Genomic DNA, 17,349 nt, shown 5'->3' on the forward strand with positions numbered 1-17,349 from the left:
AAAAAATAATTTTATCACATGGGCTTGCCGCCATATTGTACATATTGATATGATTGAAAATGTGATACGTGGCATTCTTTGATACACACTTCGAATACAAATTCAAGCGAGTTTCTAGTCCTAAAGAATCGGCTGTCCCTGTTAATACTTCCCAAACAGTGGTCTTCTGTGGTACACAACAAGTAAATATTCAAAGTCCACTTTTTGCACAGATATGCTACTCGGGACTGGACATATAGTTTAAAGTGGGATCCAAACCACTGTGTAATGTACCTCCACAAGATATCGAACCCGGGACTCCTTGCTTACAGGACAAGAACATTACCACTACACCATTAGGAGGCCCTAGATACCCTATTGCTAGACCAATAGCCTAGTTAGGAAAAATTGGCAACACCAATTTTATAATGATAAAGTGGGGCAATTTTAAACTAAGTATGATTGAATGCTACACTTCGTAATTCTTCTATTCACTTCAGTTTAATGTACGGGTCGCAGGGGCTCCTTGAAAAGACATTTTTTGAGTAATTTACATTTTTATTTTTTTATTTTAATTGTGCCTGCATGGAGATTGAATGTCAACTTCGTACCTCTTGTGAAAGCCCTACCCACTGCATCCAAAATGGAACAAACTTCAACTCTGTATAATGAATAGTTCTCAGTCCACAAGCCTGGACTTTAAAATTCATACTAACTAAAAAATAAAACCAGCTGTTGACAAACATTTGATACCCTTATTGTGTTGTAATTCTAGTATGTCATACATTCATATGTACCACTAACTAATTCCCTAGCCTTCTTAAACCTGAAGGTTCATGGCTGCAGCAACACAGGCCTTCCATCTGTCCCTATCTTGAGCAAGATCTATATACTCTTTTCCATCCCTACAGATTTCCTTTAGGTCCATCTCAACATTGACCCTCCATCTTCGCCTTGGCCTTCCTACAGGTCTCTTACCATCAGGTTTCCCAACAAGAATCCCGTAAACTCCTCTTTCCTCTCTCATTCGTGCCACATGGCCTGCCCACCTAAGTCTTCTTGATTTAATCATTCTAATAATATCTGGACATGAATACAAATTATGTAGTTCTAAATTATGTAACCTTCTCCACTCACCTGTCTCCTCATCCCTTTTAGGTCCAAATATTTTCCTAAGGATCTTATTTTCAAATACTCTCAATTTATGTGCCTCTTTCAATGTAAGGGACTAAGTTTCACACCCATATAATACTACATGCAAATTTACTGTTTTGTATATTTTAACGTTTAGTTTCTTAGATATTAAACGAGAAGACAAAAGTTTATGAAGAGAGAAGTAACATGCATTTCCTGAATTAAGCCTACTTTTTATTTCCTCTTTAATATAATTTTCACTTGTTAATATTACTTCTAAGTATTTGAATTTGGAAACTGGTATGTACCACATTTCTTCAAATTAAAGATGCCAATGACTATAATGTGCATTTTAATTATTGCTTCCGCTTTTTTTTGGGGGGGGGAACATAATTTAAGGCACACAGATGTATGTACTTTATTAGAAAAATGCTGTATGGTATTACATTAACATTATTGCAATATTATTGATACGTTTAATATTAAAAATACTACCAACAAAATTTCATTAGGTGTTCTTTATCAATACAGGTATTTTGGTAAAACATCAAGGAAAAACTTGATTACTGAAATGGGCAAATACAGTGAGTTCGTTTTGGCTCCTGGCCAAGATAGCACGTGACTGCAGAACGGCGAGGCACCCCTGACGTCCCGCTATTTTTAAGTGCATATCATTAGCATGCAGAAAATTGTATTTATAAGCGGGTACTGACCTGTGTTATAAGAGTTGTTCAAAGTGATGGCCAACTTCATTCACACATTCCGGCATATTTTGATTAACACGCAAAAGTTCCTCAACCGTAATTTTTGTAAGTTTTGTTCTTATATAGTCTTTCAGTTCATCTATAATGTGGGGATTGTTTCTATAGACTATTTCTAGGTGTCCCCACAAATAAGAAATTGCCTACATATGTCTCGACATGATTCGGTTTTCATGTAAGTGTCACACATAAAAATTCTTTGTTTTAATTTGAATTTTTCGGCTACTCATTTCAATGGTCACACAATCTTATTAAACACACACAAACACACACTGGGATTATACAGGAAAAACTAACTATGAGACTGGACAAAAGTGCACTCACACACTGAAATTAAACTGAAAAATTACACCTCCAAGCTAAAACTAACAGAACTGCACTGACAAGCTTCGCCCCTGCATTTCTCGTGAAATTCTAGCCTGATTTAATATATCACATCACCTCCTTTCCAATGAAAAGGTTTGACTTGAATTCAATATGGTGGACCTCCGCTTGACACACAAAAAATATGGTTCCCCCTGACCCTAACATGTTTCTATCATGACCATTGTACCCAGCTTAATTCCTTTACATTTTATAGAGGGTGTTAAGGGACTTATAACTCACCCTATTCAGTTACATAGTTACACATATTACTTTGTATCTTCAGATTCCTTTGCAGTCCTAGTTTCATTTTTTCGTATGTTTTAGAGTATAGCATGGTGTGTCAAATATTTTTTTTCACGATTTTTGGCGATGACCCGTCTTGAGATTTTCAAGGTCAATATTTACTTGTTATCCAAAGTTAGGCTTGTTACATATCGTTGGAAAGCTTGTTCTATTCCCTGCATGTTAAACTTTATATCAAGTTCTTAGGTGAAATAGGAGCAGAGTTACAGCACATTTAGTATAGTTAAATAAGCTTAGAAAGGGCAATTCCTGCAAACTCTGACCTTGAATAATTTTACAATTACAAGACAAATGAGACTCAAAATTTTCACGGTTACTAAGTTCCATGCATACTTTCAAATTCCCAAATTTCATGAAAATCTGAGATGGTCGGGTTGAAAATTGCACGTATCTGTGTTGATTTAGCATGGAATGACTCTTAATGTTAATTTGCTTCTCTGCCACTTTTGGTGAAGATGACAATGAGTGAGGATATGATGACAGTGATGAAGGGTTACTTACAAAGAACACCCCATGACTGGGCTAGGATTCAAACCTGGGACTTCCGGAGTTGCAGCATGCTGTGCTAATCACTCTGTCATGAAGGGCAGCTTTATTTGCACTGAATGAACAGTGTTAGGACACTTCACATACACTGGATGCATATATTAAGGAATTTACCTCTCAAGTTAATTGCAATGCACAATAATACTTACCGGAAATATTCACTTCTAGCTGCTAAAATGACTTTATGGGCATGTATCTTCTGGCCATCAATGATTAAAATGACGTCACTGTATTCATCATTTAAGTACAGTGCACCGATATGTTCGGACAGGAAGTTTGTGTGCTCAATTTCTCCACTTGGAGCATTCATGCCTAGGTGGTGGTGACTACTCATTGTGCTGCCCTACGGCTTCAGCCTGAAAGAGATACAATAAAAATTAATGCCATGTACAATAACTTACTTTACAATAACAAACAACTTACTTTACAGATTCCAGTAACAGTTTAAGTCCACTTCCATGCAAAGATAGGCTAATTAGGATTGGACCTACCGTTTAAAGTGGGACTCGAACCAATATGTGGCTCAAGTGTGCATCAAACCGGAACCCCTTGATCCAAGCTGATGACGTTACCACTACACTATCGGAGAGGTGATCCCAACCTTGTAACAATGTTATGCACTTATTCATTCATAATTCTCTGCTTTACTGTGTTGTTGAAGATACGAGTTCAGTTATTAACAACTTCTTTTTTTTGTTAGAATTGAGCATTACTTGCTTCATCAAACTCTCCGTAAGAGACATTTAAGAACCCACACTTCAATAAGTGTTTTCTACCATAACCTTTAACCTGTATCCTCAACTAACACTTTCTTAACATGACACCATGCATTAACCTGAAGGAGGAGGCAGTCTTGACCTCTGAAACGTTGCTTTGATCGACAAATCGTACTCGCACACGTAAGTAACTGATCTTAGATCTTTTTTAAAGTTCTTCATTATTTAGCTGTGAGTAATACGCACATCACAATATGTTATCCTCCTACTAAAATGTCGTCTTGGAAAATGGCACTCCGAAGGGAAGCTTCAACTGTCTCAATAATTCGAATTCCGTGTTGAAGACAAGGACCTTCTGAGCCTGTAGAGATAGGCCTAACTGAAGGTAAGCCCTTCGAAGGTCAAATGAAACGAACCAACTGCAACCAACCATCTTGTTGTAGAGGTCCTCTATTTTAGGTAATGGATGACCTATCTTCCTAAGTTGCGGATTTACAGTGTTCTTGTACAACACACACAGCCTTAATTCACCGTTTTCCTTACGAACAACAACAAGAGGAGAAGCCCACGATGATGATTTGATCGGTTCAATGACTCCGTCACTAACCAACTTCTGCAATTCATCTTTGACTGGTTCCTTTAGCGAGTACAGGACGTCATAATATCTCTTGAACACTGGTGTAGCATCGTCTTTCAATGGCAAGTCTATCTCGAAGTGCTTGATTGACTTGGACATGTCACCATCAAAAGGTATAGGAAAATCTTTCCTTAGATTGTCAACCAGTTTCTTTATTGCTGATAATTCAACGGTAGTTGCAATCATTTAAGGAACATGTGAAACAAAAATGTTTCGCCATTCAGGCATGAAAATATCAATCCAAGACAAACCCATAATAGCATGATTCAATTTTGTCTTTACAACAATCAGATTTAAGTTGTTTCATTCCTCGAAATACAAGTTTAACATTAACTTTTCCTAAAACACCAAGATTATTACCATTTGCTGCTTTCAAGATGATACAAAAATTGTGTATAGTGCAACCTTGCAATGAAGACTCAAATTGTCTACTGTCAATTAAAGTATAAACAGAACCTGTATCCACTAGGAATGGAATATTAGAATTGTTCACTTCTTAGTCGATTAATAACGATCCCTCTGTATGCCAAACAGACTCACTTTCATTAGTAATGAAAGTAGTGAAAATTTCAGGACACTGAGCATTAACCTTTTGAGTCCCGAGGCCATTTTCACAAGTAAGCCTATCGGTCCCGAGCCGATTTTGAGCAAAATGCAGAGTTGCAATTAAATGAGTGTAGATCGGAAACTAATTGCCCTAGAGAGATGAGTGATATACTGTTGTACGCGGAATGAACAAACAAAGCCGGTCTTCCTTTGTCGGCAAAAATTTGACCTTGAAAAGAGACGCAAAAGAGAAGTCCCTTTTCCCACCTTTTCCCCTCCATTTTCATGAAGACAAAAAAAATGCAAAAAAACATTTCTGTTAAATACATGTGTTAGGAACAATATATAAAAAAAAAATCGAAATTCTAGCCAAAAATAGAAAAGTTATAACGTAAAACTACGACCTTGACACAGGGTATCTCGATCGAGATGTTTGGGACTGTGAGGCTTACATTTGGGTATCTCGATCGAGATACTTGGGACCCAAAAGGTTAAAACGGATAAAAGCGGCGCTGCAATCAACAAGTTTGCTCTCAGATTTTTTTTAGTTCATATCTACAAATTTGTGATCTGTGGGAATGCATGGCACATTAAAATCTGAATAATCAATGGATGATTCTCGGAACATATGGTTGAAATTGCTGTGATTGTTAGGTACAATTGTAGGTTTTGAATAAGCTGGAACATTGATAGATCTTCCATTAACACGTGTGTTAAGCACACTAGAAACCAATTTGTTTTTGCTAGAATTGTTATATTCCATCTTTTTGCAAGCTGTTAAGAAATGATTTTTCATTTTGCAAGTAGCCCCCGAAAGCTGGACATTTTCCATTACAATGAAAGGAATTACAATTATCACACGGTTTACCAGAATCATTGTTTGATTTGTTACCAATATTCCTTGCATCAGTTCTATTTTGTCTGATGTTAATTCGAAGATTGCCCTTGTACCTCTTTTGGACTAGCGAAGTGAATTCAGTCGGAGTTTCAGAATGTTCCACAGCATTCTTTGATTGACTTTGGTTAACAATTCCTTCGATTAATTCTAGCTCGTTGAGATACATGGCCATAGCTATTGCCTTATTCAAGGTCAATTCAGAATCTGACAATAGTCTATTTCTAACTTCTCATACCAAGAATAAATACCTCGCGGCACATGGAATCAATGAGATCACCAAAATCACATTTTGAGGCTTGCTCTTTGATTTGCACAATGAAATCAGGAATGCTTTGATGACATTTCTGTTTAATGAGGAAAAACTTATGCCTTTCAAGTACGAGATTCTTTTTGGGCTTATAGTGGCGGATCAATGTTTGCTTAATCTGAGCTAGACTGAGCTCCGATATTGATTTAGGTTGTATAAGATTATACAAATCAGCATACGTTCTGTGCCCTATTGCTGATAATAGAACATGTTTAACCTTATCGTCGGGAATGTCTGAAGCTTTGCAAAAATGTTCAAATCTATCGAAGTATTGTTTAATACTTTCCTATTCCCTGCAGTATTCAGAAAATTGTGACAACTTTTGCATTGTGTACAGAGATTCTTACCTCCAACAGACAGATTGAAGAACAAACACAAGAAATATGTAGAATTATGAGAAATCAGTATAAAATGAAGTTCTCAACATCCTCGTCGCCATTGTTGAGTTTGAGTTCTTTCTGTTCTTCGGTAATTCAGGAAATGAAGTAAAGAATACGACTGGAGTATGGACACAAACAAAAGTGTATAATTCACGAATAAGATAAGAATTAATACAACAACTTACATTATGGTATAAATGCTACATGTCTCGTCACGAAGGACGGTAAATATTTTTGGTGCATACATGACGGTACTATTACACAGAATACTGATGACCAGAGTTAGGATTTTTAGGTGCGCACCTTTTTTACATTGTGAAAGTGAGACCTCTCTGGAAGGACTCAGTGTGTGAAATGTTGCCTCAAGGTGAGAATGGAGCTAATTTTCCAGCACCTTTTTTCCCCTTTTTTGATAACCTTTCCCCTTCCCTCCCTTTTCTGGGACATTTATCTATTTTCCCCCTTTTTCGTGTTCTTAATCACTTTTCCTCCCCTTTTTGTGTCCTTTTACTGGTGTTGTTTAAATATATTTCCTCAGCAAATCATTGAATTTTTATTTTATTTTTTCGCGACATTTTTCTTTTTAAGATGTTTTCACATTGTTAACTGAAATTGAATGTATTTAAACTGTGCTTGATTGCTGCCTATTTGAAATCAACAATGGCAAGACCGCTACTGATATGCACCAGATCGCAGTTATTTTTATTTTTTTAAGATAGAAGGAAGAAGGAAACACAGTTTGGTCTTGGAAGCAGTGAAGCAACAATGTGTTTCTGAAGTGGTGGGTTTCACGTTTCATGTGTGCGCAGTGGACAGATATTGTTTGTGGATGTAAGTTCCTTGCCTGTTTTTTCACTCTGTTAGATCCTGTTAGTGCATGTAATTTACCATGCCGAAAGTGCCCAGATCCAGATTTCTCAGTCTGGCTCAAGAATTTAAGCACGAGTTCATAGAAAGTGATGGAACTGTTATTCGATGCATGGGGGGAAATCACATTGATGAAAAACACCAGAGAGATCGCATCCAGCAACATATTTCCAGCTCTAAGCATCAAAAGAACAAGAATCTGCAAGGAAGTAAATCTCGGCAGTCTCTCTTACGCAATGCATTTGAGCAGTGTTCTTCCAAGAACCAAAATTTAAAGGAACTTAATGTTGACTTGTGTATATCTTTTACACAGGCAAGGATTCCACTCAACAAGGTGGACCATCCGGCCTTTAAAGGGTTCCTTGAAAAGTACACATGGTTGTCAGTGCCCGATGAGAGTAGGTTAAGGAAAAACTATATTGAACCTGTGTATGAAGAAACTGTTCGTAAAATTAAGGTGAAAGTGTCAGATTGCGATATAGGTGTCATTCTGGATGAGACGACAGACTCAATGCAACGATATGTTTTGAACATTTTGTTTTTTCCTCTGACAGGTGAGGAAGTTAAGCCCGTGTTACTAAACCTGTATGAGTTGGAGAAAACCAATGCCAGTACAGTGATGCAGTCATTTATGGATTTCTGTCAAAAACTGTGGCCCGGTGGAATTCAGTTCGAAAAAGTTGTTGTTGTAGTTACTGACCAGGCTCCCTACATGCTTTCGGCATTTAACCAATTGAATCCGTTGTTCCCTAAGTTAAAGCATGTAACCTGTTTGACTCATGCCCTTCCCTGGGTTTCTGAATCTATTAGGAACGAATACAACATTGTAAATGAGTTAACATCTGATCTGAAGATAATACTCCTTAAAGCCCCAAGTCTCGATCTTGCCTACAGAGAAACTACCTGCCTGCCCCTGCCATATTTCCCCATCATTACTCGCTGGGGATCATGGATTGAGTGTGCAGGATTTCTGTGTGAAAATTTTGAAAAAATTGAGGAGTTTGTGCTTTCCCTGGATTCAACCGACGCAGGTGCAATTTCCAAGGCACAGCAACTTCTCCTTCCAGACAAGATAGATGATTTGCAAAAAGAACTATTTTGTGTACATTCCTACAAGTACCTGTCGACAGCCATCAAAAGCTTAGAAGAACAAGGCGTCGAAAAGGAAAAACAATCGGATATCTTTACTACTGTGAGGGGGCAGTTAGATGGTTTTGCCAGACACAAACTTGAGGCTAGTCTTGACAAGAATCCGGATGTTGTGGAATTTGCCATTCTGAGTGAATACTAAGTTTGCCCCACTTGTTTCTGTGGATGTAGAGAGAAGCTTCAGCTTATATAAAGATATTTTATCTCCGAAAAGAAACAAACTCACTTTTAAAAATTTAGAATGCTTAATGTTGTAAGGTACAACAGCTTTGTGTTTTCCCCCCCGACTCTGGTGAATAACTGTAACACAACGTATGTGTGTGATGTGTACACAGCTTCGAGTGAATAGCTTAGACTAATAAAATAGGAGGGAAAGTTTTAATAAGTAGTATAATTATCAGCACCTTTTTGGGTCTTATTTTAGCACCTTTTCCCTTCCTTTTTCCCAATGAAATTTTCCCCTAAAAATCTTAACTCTGCTCATGACAAAAAACACTTAATAACCAGGTCTGGCATGCACAGATGATGCAGATCAGCATATATGTTCAGTCAGTACACGATAAGAACTGTCAGTCAATTTGCTCTGAATATACTTTTTTCTTTTATATTATTAAGTGTACGAATAGAAAAGTTGTACAAAAATTGGCATGTTTCTCTTTCAGTTTCATTTAATTTATTATTGTCATTGGTTATACAGAATTTGGGTAAGATTCTATGTTCCTAATGATATTAGTTATTGAATTGTAAAGAAACAATTTCAAAAGAGTGTATTTCCTTTCAGATATTAAAGCATTTGAAAATCTGTGTGTACGAATAAGAATGTTACATACTGTATATATATATACTTATATTTTCTTATGTATCTCATGACAAGGGTTAGGTGGTAGAGCAGCCTATGGCTGAACCTCGCCCACTAAATAAAGGAATTATTATTATTATTATAGATCTTGCCAAAAAAAAAAAAAAAAAGGTTCAAGAGGCATGGCCCAATGGAAGGCTGGTGGGGTCATAAACCCCCTTTAGCCCAGTATTCCTAAAAGGCAGGAAAAGATTGCAAAATGTCGGTTGAATACCGAGAAAAGTATACATATTCCCCACTCACCCGCCTTTAATGAAAACCTGGACACGCCACTGGAAGGTTGTATCACTTTCCACGTGCATTTGTGCCTTCAAAACGATTGTCCAGTTGTGAGCAATTTGTGTTTATCATCACGTAAAATATTGATATGTTGGCAAGTCTTTGAACAGAGTTCATCAATATGCTTCTTTATCTTTTTGATTCATTTGTCAGAGAATTCACTCGAAATCCTCCTACTTGGTACATTTTTTCATCATTTCAACAAGTGATTCAAATGATCCCCAAATTTGTCATTTCTAAGAGAGCGTTCTGTAAGAAATCTTTCATACATCAAGAGAGTCTGCTCGTAATTACTTAGAAGTGATATTCATCTGCTCCAAAACTTTACATTGAACAGCCAATAAAAAAAATAAACTGAAAGTATACATTTCCCCCTTAAGGGTAATAGCCCCACTTCTTTCATTTGGCTTCGTGCTAATATTACATTATTATTTAAGCTTCGTGTTAATATCACATAAAAAAAAAACTTTCAAAATATCAAATAGCCTCTCTTTAAGAACATACACAACTTCTTATCTTCCTGCCCATCATGTTGGATTAAGTGTTTTGGGAGTTGGGTTCGGTTTATTTCTTGTTCAAGATTTTAACTCTTGCCATCACAGAATACTGTTACCAGTAAAATTACAGATATTCTGATATGTTACAAAAAATCAGGGCTCTTTCCTGATTACCTTCTACAGCATTAAGAACTAAATTTAAATTACAACTAATACACGGGTCATTCCATATCAATTCAACCAAAAAAAAGAGGTTTGGGAACCCACCACCTCAGATTTTTATGAAACTTGGTATATTCAATCCTTCCATGGTGGTAAGAAACCACATAAAAATTTTTGCCTCGAACTCATCTGGTTTCAGAGTTATGGCCTCTCAAACTTTCAGCCAAGTCTCGTTTTTCTTCATTTCCGAAGCCCTCATTGAAACCTGCAGTGCTTTACAAAAAAAATTCTTTCTCGCTCACACATGATTCAATCCTTTTGAAATTTCACAACAATATTAACCAAACAATAGGCATTTCAGAAAAAAATATGACATCACATGATATCAATATTTTAGTAAAACAAAAAATTAATAAAAAAAAAATTAGCGGGATTTTGTTACTGAAAACATGCCTTGCTAACATTTCAATTATCATTAAAAGGGAATGAATTAATACCAGCATAAGTATTTTTAAAATTAAAATGGATATGTATTCTAACTTACCCAGCAATAAAAGTTATGGTTATTTTATTCCTTCTATAAATATAATATACTTATGTCTGATATTTGGATGAAATGGCTTCCGGAGTATTAAAATATTTTGGTTAACTCAAAATCAATCAAATAATGTGTTATAAATTAATCAGTGAAGCAAACTCGAAATTCTATACTTTTGTTTATTCTTTGAGCATTGTTGTCTTATTATTTCCTTGCTTATTTATAAAATAATTTATCCATATATAAGCAAAATACAGTACCCGCCCAAATTATATCATATTCAGGTTTTCTGAGGATAACTTTTTGGGGACTTACCCGATCTCTATGAAATTCTCACAGCACTTTGAACTGTCTATTATGTTACAGTAGCCAGCGTGGTTTGCAATGGTAAAAAGCAGAATTGATTTTTTCGCCGATTTTCGAAAATGGCGATTTTCCATGTTTTTTGAATCTTCTTTTTAGAAGTATTTTTCTACCTCAATCTGTAATTGTTTTGTTGAAGTGTATTATAATAATCATTTCTGTGATGGGTAAAACAAAGCAAGTGCTCGATCTCACCAAGGCGCAACAAAATGCGATTGTGACAGGCCATCGCTAAGGGAGGACTCAGAAGGAGCTGGCATAGCAGTTTTCGATCAGCCAGTCGGCTGTGAGCAAACTTCTGAAGCGGTGGCGGGTCCAGGGAGGATACGTGAAGAAGGAGAAGAATGGGAGACCACGCATCACAGACCGTGTCGCGGATAGGAACATACTGCGCTTGTCTCGGGAGAATCCCCGACTTACTGCAGTGGATATTGGACGGAAATTAGCGAGTCCAGGACATTGCCAGCCATCCATACAGACGATACAAAAGAGGTAGAAGGCTGCCGGACTGAATGGATGTCGGCCAGTTAATAAACCGCTTGTCTCCGAGAAGAATAAGAAGGCACATGTCGAGTGGGCCAAGTCACATCTGAACTGGACTTGTCGTGAGTGGAATATCGTAATCTGGAGTGATGAATCGAAGTATCTACTGTTTGGGACTGACGGCACACAGTGGGTACGACATCCTACAGGCACCAGATTCCACCAAAAGTATCAGCTTCCTACAGTGAAACACGGTGGTAGATCGGTCATGGTGTGGGGGTGCTTCTCTTCCCTCGGCATTGGCCCCCTGGAATGCATCAATGGAATCATGGATCGGCATGTCTACAAGAACATCCTGGAAAATACTATGCTGCCATGGGCACATCGCAGCATGGGCAGAAGATGGGTTTTCCAACAAGACAATGACCCTAAGCACCGATCGAAGGATGTCACGGGGTGGTTCGCGCAGTGCAGAGTGCCAGTTATGGAGTGGCCCAGCTAGAGTCCCGATAGATCACCTCTGGGAGGAGCTCAGCCGATGTCTCCGAGGCACCAGAGCCACTTCTGAGGATGAGAAGTTCAGACAGCTGAAGGAGGAGTGGGAGAAGATTGACCAGTCTGTCATCAATACTCTCCCCGATACCATGCCACGTAGATGCCAGGCTGTGATTGATAGCAAGGGATTTCCTATGAAGTATTAACTGATTGTTCACGTTGAAGTTGTTAGAGCAAAGCAGAGTAGGCATAGTAGACTAATTTTGAGTGTAATAATGATGACTAGTTTTTTTGCAGCTTTGCCCAAATTGACAAAATAAATTCTGTAAAATTTGAAAATGAGTTTTAGATGCTGTAAACCTGTTTCAACTATGTGATATACCTCACTAATATTATGTCGAAATTAGCAGATGAATTGAAGTAGGTTCAAAAAAGTTGTCCTCAAAAAACCAAAATATGATATAATTTGGGCGGGTACTGTATATATGGTTCAAAAAAAATCTTTGTTTAATGTTGTGTTCTTTGTAAGCAGCAGTTTGATGATATGTCAACATTACCTGAGAAAGAATAGCATTGAAGATGACAATAATGATAATAATTTATATTATTTTATTAATATGAAATCATCATTGAACAATATCAGTTATTATGGTATCCCCTCCTCCTTCAACATATGGTGTTTGATGATTTATCCATATAGATATTTAAATGTGATTGACCAAAACACAGGTTTAAAAATTACTGGATATTCCATATAAGTAGTGTAGGTGGCCGGGTTGGCCAACCGAAAATGAGGCTCGGTGAGGCTCGCCTTAATGGATTTCTCTCGTAAGGCATGAGCCTCATTTTCTCACAGTGTTGCCAGCTTCTTACTTGAAAAAATCACCAAGGGTTTTTTTTCGGTCTAACCTAACCTAAAGCAAGGAGCTGGCAACACTGCTTGAGGCTTGTCTTAATGGTTTGCTCTTGTAAGGCATAAGCTCTATTTTCTCGCAGTGTGGCCAATATCTTACTCGAAAAAATCACCAAGGTTTTTTTTGGTCTAATCTAACCTAAAGCAAGGAGCTGGCACTTGTGTGCTCGCAGTGTTGCCAACACTTTACTCGAAAAAATCACCAAGGTTTTTATTTTGGTCTAACCTAACCTAAAGCAAGGAGCTGGCAATACTGCTTGAGGCTTACCTTACAGTACATAAAGCAATTTGCCAACCTACTGGTATTTTTGCCATAGCTTTTTACAAAAAAAAGAGGAGAAAAAGAGAGAGAGGGAAGAGTTAAACAACCGACAGTATTACCAACACCTACCTACAACCCTTTTTTCTTACTTGGCAAGGGCTACCTTGCTTAAGGCTTAGCCAATTTATATACTGGCGTAACATACATACACTGAGCAAGAAGAGCCGGCAACAAATATATACTGCCGTAAAAGAGAGAGAGGGATGGATGGATGGATGGCAACACAGTATGTGTGTGTGTGTGTGTGTGTATAATATGTAGCATTATTAACTAGAGTGTGTTGGCAACCCACCTACAACTAAAAAAAAAGATAGAGATACCAATATTGATGTAAGATGAGGAGGGGGAGAGACCTAGAGCTGGCAACACTGCTTGAGGCTTGCTCTTGCAGCGTTGCCAACATCTTACTCGAAAAAATCACCAAGGTTTTTATTCTGGTCTAACCTAACCTAAAGCAAGGAGCTGGCAATACTGCTTGAGGCTTGTCTTGCAGTATTGCCAATATTTTACTCGAAAAGTCACCAAGGTTTTTATTTTGGTCTAACCTAACCTAAAGCAAGGAGCTGGCAATACTGCTTGAGGCTTTACAGTGCATAAAGCAATTTGCCAACCTACTGGTATTTTTGCCATAGCTTTTTACAAAAAAAAAGAGAGAGAGAGGGAAAAGTTAAACAACCGACAGTGTTGCCAACACCTACCTACAGCTTTTTTTTTACTTGGCAAGGGCTTAGCCAATTTATATACTGGCGTAACATACATACACTGGGCAAAGAGAGCCGGCAACAAATATATACTACCGTAAAAGAGAGAGATGGATGGATGAATGGATGGCAACACAGTATGTGTGTGTGTGTGTGTATAATATGTAGCATTATTAACTAGAGTGTGTTGGCAACCCGCCTGCAACTAAAAAATGATAGAGATACCAATATTGCTGTAAGATAAAGAGAGAAACCTATAGCTGGTAACAGTGGTGAGCGAATATGTATTATTTCCAAGTCCCAGGCGCCAATGTATATCGTGACCTTTGTAAACCTCTCTCGCGGGGACGATGTGCTGCACACGCACACACATGTATGTATTTTTTTTTATTTCTGTATTGTGATGCAAACAAAACAAATAATAATTGTTGTTTTTAGGATTCCTGGCCCCTATAACCTCGCCAGGGTGTGTGGTGCCCAACCAAAAAAAAGTAAAAGGTTTTCTAACGGCATTGAGGACAGAGTTGGCAACACTGTGGGTTCTTACTGTAGCTTTTTATGAGGGGGGTCTATTGCCCTCTGTTTACATCTGGCAACACTGCCGTAGATTTTCTGACAGTGTTGTTAACCTACTGGGTTTTTCACTGTAAATTTTCATCAAAGGGCCTGAGGGGTCCATGTATTTTTTATGTCTGGCAACACTGTTGGGGGCCTAGTGTTGGCGACCTGTGAGCTCTTACTGTAGTTTTTTATGAGGGGGACCTATTGTTTTTTTTTTTTACATTTGGCAACTCTATTGGATGTTTTTTTGAGGCTTGGGTTTTGCCAACCCATCTGAAGAAAATTCCACTATATGATTTTTCACTGGCTAAGCTAACCTACAAATAGGAATTGGCAGCACTGACGAGGCTCGAATTATTATTTGAGGCTCGAATCATCATTTGACGCTCGAATCATTATTTGAGGCTTGAAATTAATATTTGATGCTTGTTGGTATTACCAACCCACTTCACAAAAATTCCACTATATGATTTTTCACTGGCTAAACTAACCTACAAATAGGAATTGGCAACACTGACTTATAAACCTACTGGGTCCTCTTGGCATGTTTTTTCATGATGTGTTGCTAGGCTATTGGGCATTTTGGTGTATACAATGTATATATTTTGAGGAGGGGGGTTATGGCTTTTTATGCTGTACGAATACTGGGAGCTTGACAGTGACAACTAACAGAGTAGGTAAACCTACATCCAGGAACTGGCAACACTAGTTTCTGACAGTGAATTTGAAATAAAATATTAAACAAAATACATGAGTAAGTACTGTGGGTACAAATAGTACCAGTGTTGTGCCCCCAACTCCAACTGGGGGAAATAATTGTACAACAATTTGTACCTAATTGTACAATACTTGTACCTAATTGTACAACATACATATACACAGACATAAAAGAGAGAGCCTTCTCACAACTTACTTCATGTACAATTTATATGATTTTACAACTGTGAAAAGAAAGCATATGTGTTCTGTATGCACACATTTATTCTTATTTTTCGAAGTTGAATGCAAGCACATGTTTTTATGTTCTCGTAATACTAACCTTCCTCCACTGATTTTAAATTGCTTCCATCCGCTTTTTTTTCTGTGTTATTTCCGTATGCACGCAATATTTGCTTTCATAATGCCACGGGGGCGAAAAAAACATGCATACTTCTGTTTTTCCACATGTATGTATGTATGTAATGCGATTTGTGTGGGGGCCAAAATTTTGAACTTATGGCTTAATTAATCTGCATGAATGCTTAATGTTTGATTTTTTTATTTCTAGTTCGACATGAGATATACACAATTTTTATTTTTTTGAAGTACAGTTAATATTACCTAGTTCGGGTTAAGCTGTAACATACAACTAGCGATCGACACGACCACCTGACACACAGACAGAGAGAGTGTGAGCAAATTCAAAGTGTGATCTATTGTGAACTAAACTAACCTCACTCACCCACCCACATATAGTTTTACAGGTAATTCAAAAAGCAGAAAGTAGTACATAGCATGACAGGTCGATCTATCGTAAACTAAACTAACCTCACTTGCCCACTCACATATAGCCTTACAGGTGACTCAAAGGCAGAAAGGCAGCTATATCACTTGTAAGGGGCAACACACAAGATTTATTGCAAACTAAAATTAACCTACGACATAAGCCATGGACACATTTTCCAGATAGGGTATAAGCAACTCACCTCTTGCAATTGTATAACGGGGAAAATTAACCTACAGCTGGCAACACTGTTTGAGTTGTTTTTGACGAGGCAAACTTATATTTTGCAAATAGGCTAAAGCTAATCTTCTACAGCTAGAAGCTTGAAACATATACCCTCGCAGATTATGCCAACTTACCTCATGTAAAAATATTACCTAGTACGGTTAAGCTGTGACATACAACTAACGATCGACACGACCACCTGACACACATATGGAGAGAGTGAGACAGCTTATATGCAATATATTCCTACACATGTACTGGGTTTAAAAGGTAACTTGCAACAACTATTTCACTCACCCTCCTATCAAAATCTTCTAACCACATGTTTTTGATACTTGCTGCCAGAACATGGTGGTTTTAGACTGTAAATTCAACCTGATTATTCTATTTGTGCATGATGCCTGCATTTGGAATATTTTATTCTTGGCATACGGTATTTTGCGTGCTCCAGTAATCTTGTGCTTGATTTACGGAAGCTATGATGTGTATTTCCTGTTTTGCGAACATGCGAGAATTTTTCACAATAGATAATATATTGCAAGAGCGAGTTGTTTGTGTATATAAATCTAGTTTTGGAAATGGACGTGAATATAATGTCAAAAATTATTGCATAACTTAAAAATATTGATATTTATTGCACTAGCAAAGGTAAATGTGGAATGCCCCGGCCCCTCAGCTGTTAGGTTAAACACCATAAAAATTTTATTACTGATAGCAAGCATTCTCATATCGACAAAACAGATCTAGTAATGAGCTGTCTTGTAAGTCTCCCGAGTGAAGGAATATGATGCCACTATAAACTGTAAACAAGATATGCAGTCCCTCGCATGAGATGTACGAGGCTTATGAACCTCGACCTATAGAGTTGTACAATGGATG

At 37.6% G+C, this 17,349-nt stretch overlaps 1 protein-coding gene across 2 annotated transcripts in view; it reads right to left on the reverse strand.

Moving 5' to 3' along the window:
• Positions 1-17,349, reverse strand: part of BTBD9 (BTB (POZ) domain containing 9) — an 83,312-nt gene that overhangs the window by 36,893 nt on the left and 29,070 nt on the right. For both annotated transcript variants that reach the window (XM_083114042.1, XM_083114040.1), the window contains exon 2: positions 3,239-3,445. In XM_083114042.1, the coding sequence (XP_082970168.1) occupies positions 3,239-3,423 (185 nt within the window). In that variant the 5' untranslated portion in view covers positions 3,424-3,445. The remainder of the gene's footprint in view (positions 1-3,238; positions 3,446-17,349) is intronic.

Source organism: Lepisma saccharinum, chromosome 28, assembly GCF_977018435.1.
Source record: "Lepisma saccharinum chromosome 28, izLepSacc3.1, whole genome shotgun sequence".
NCBI classification, from domain to species: domain Eukaryota; kingdom Metazoa; phylum Arthropoda; class Insecta; order Zygentoma; family Lepismatidae; genus Lepisma; species Lepisma saccharinum.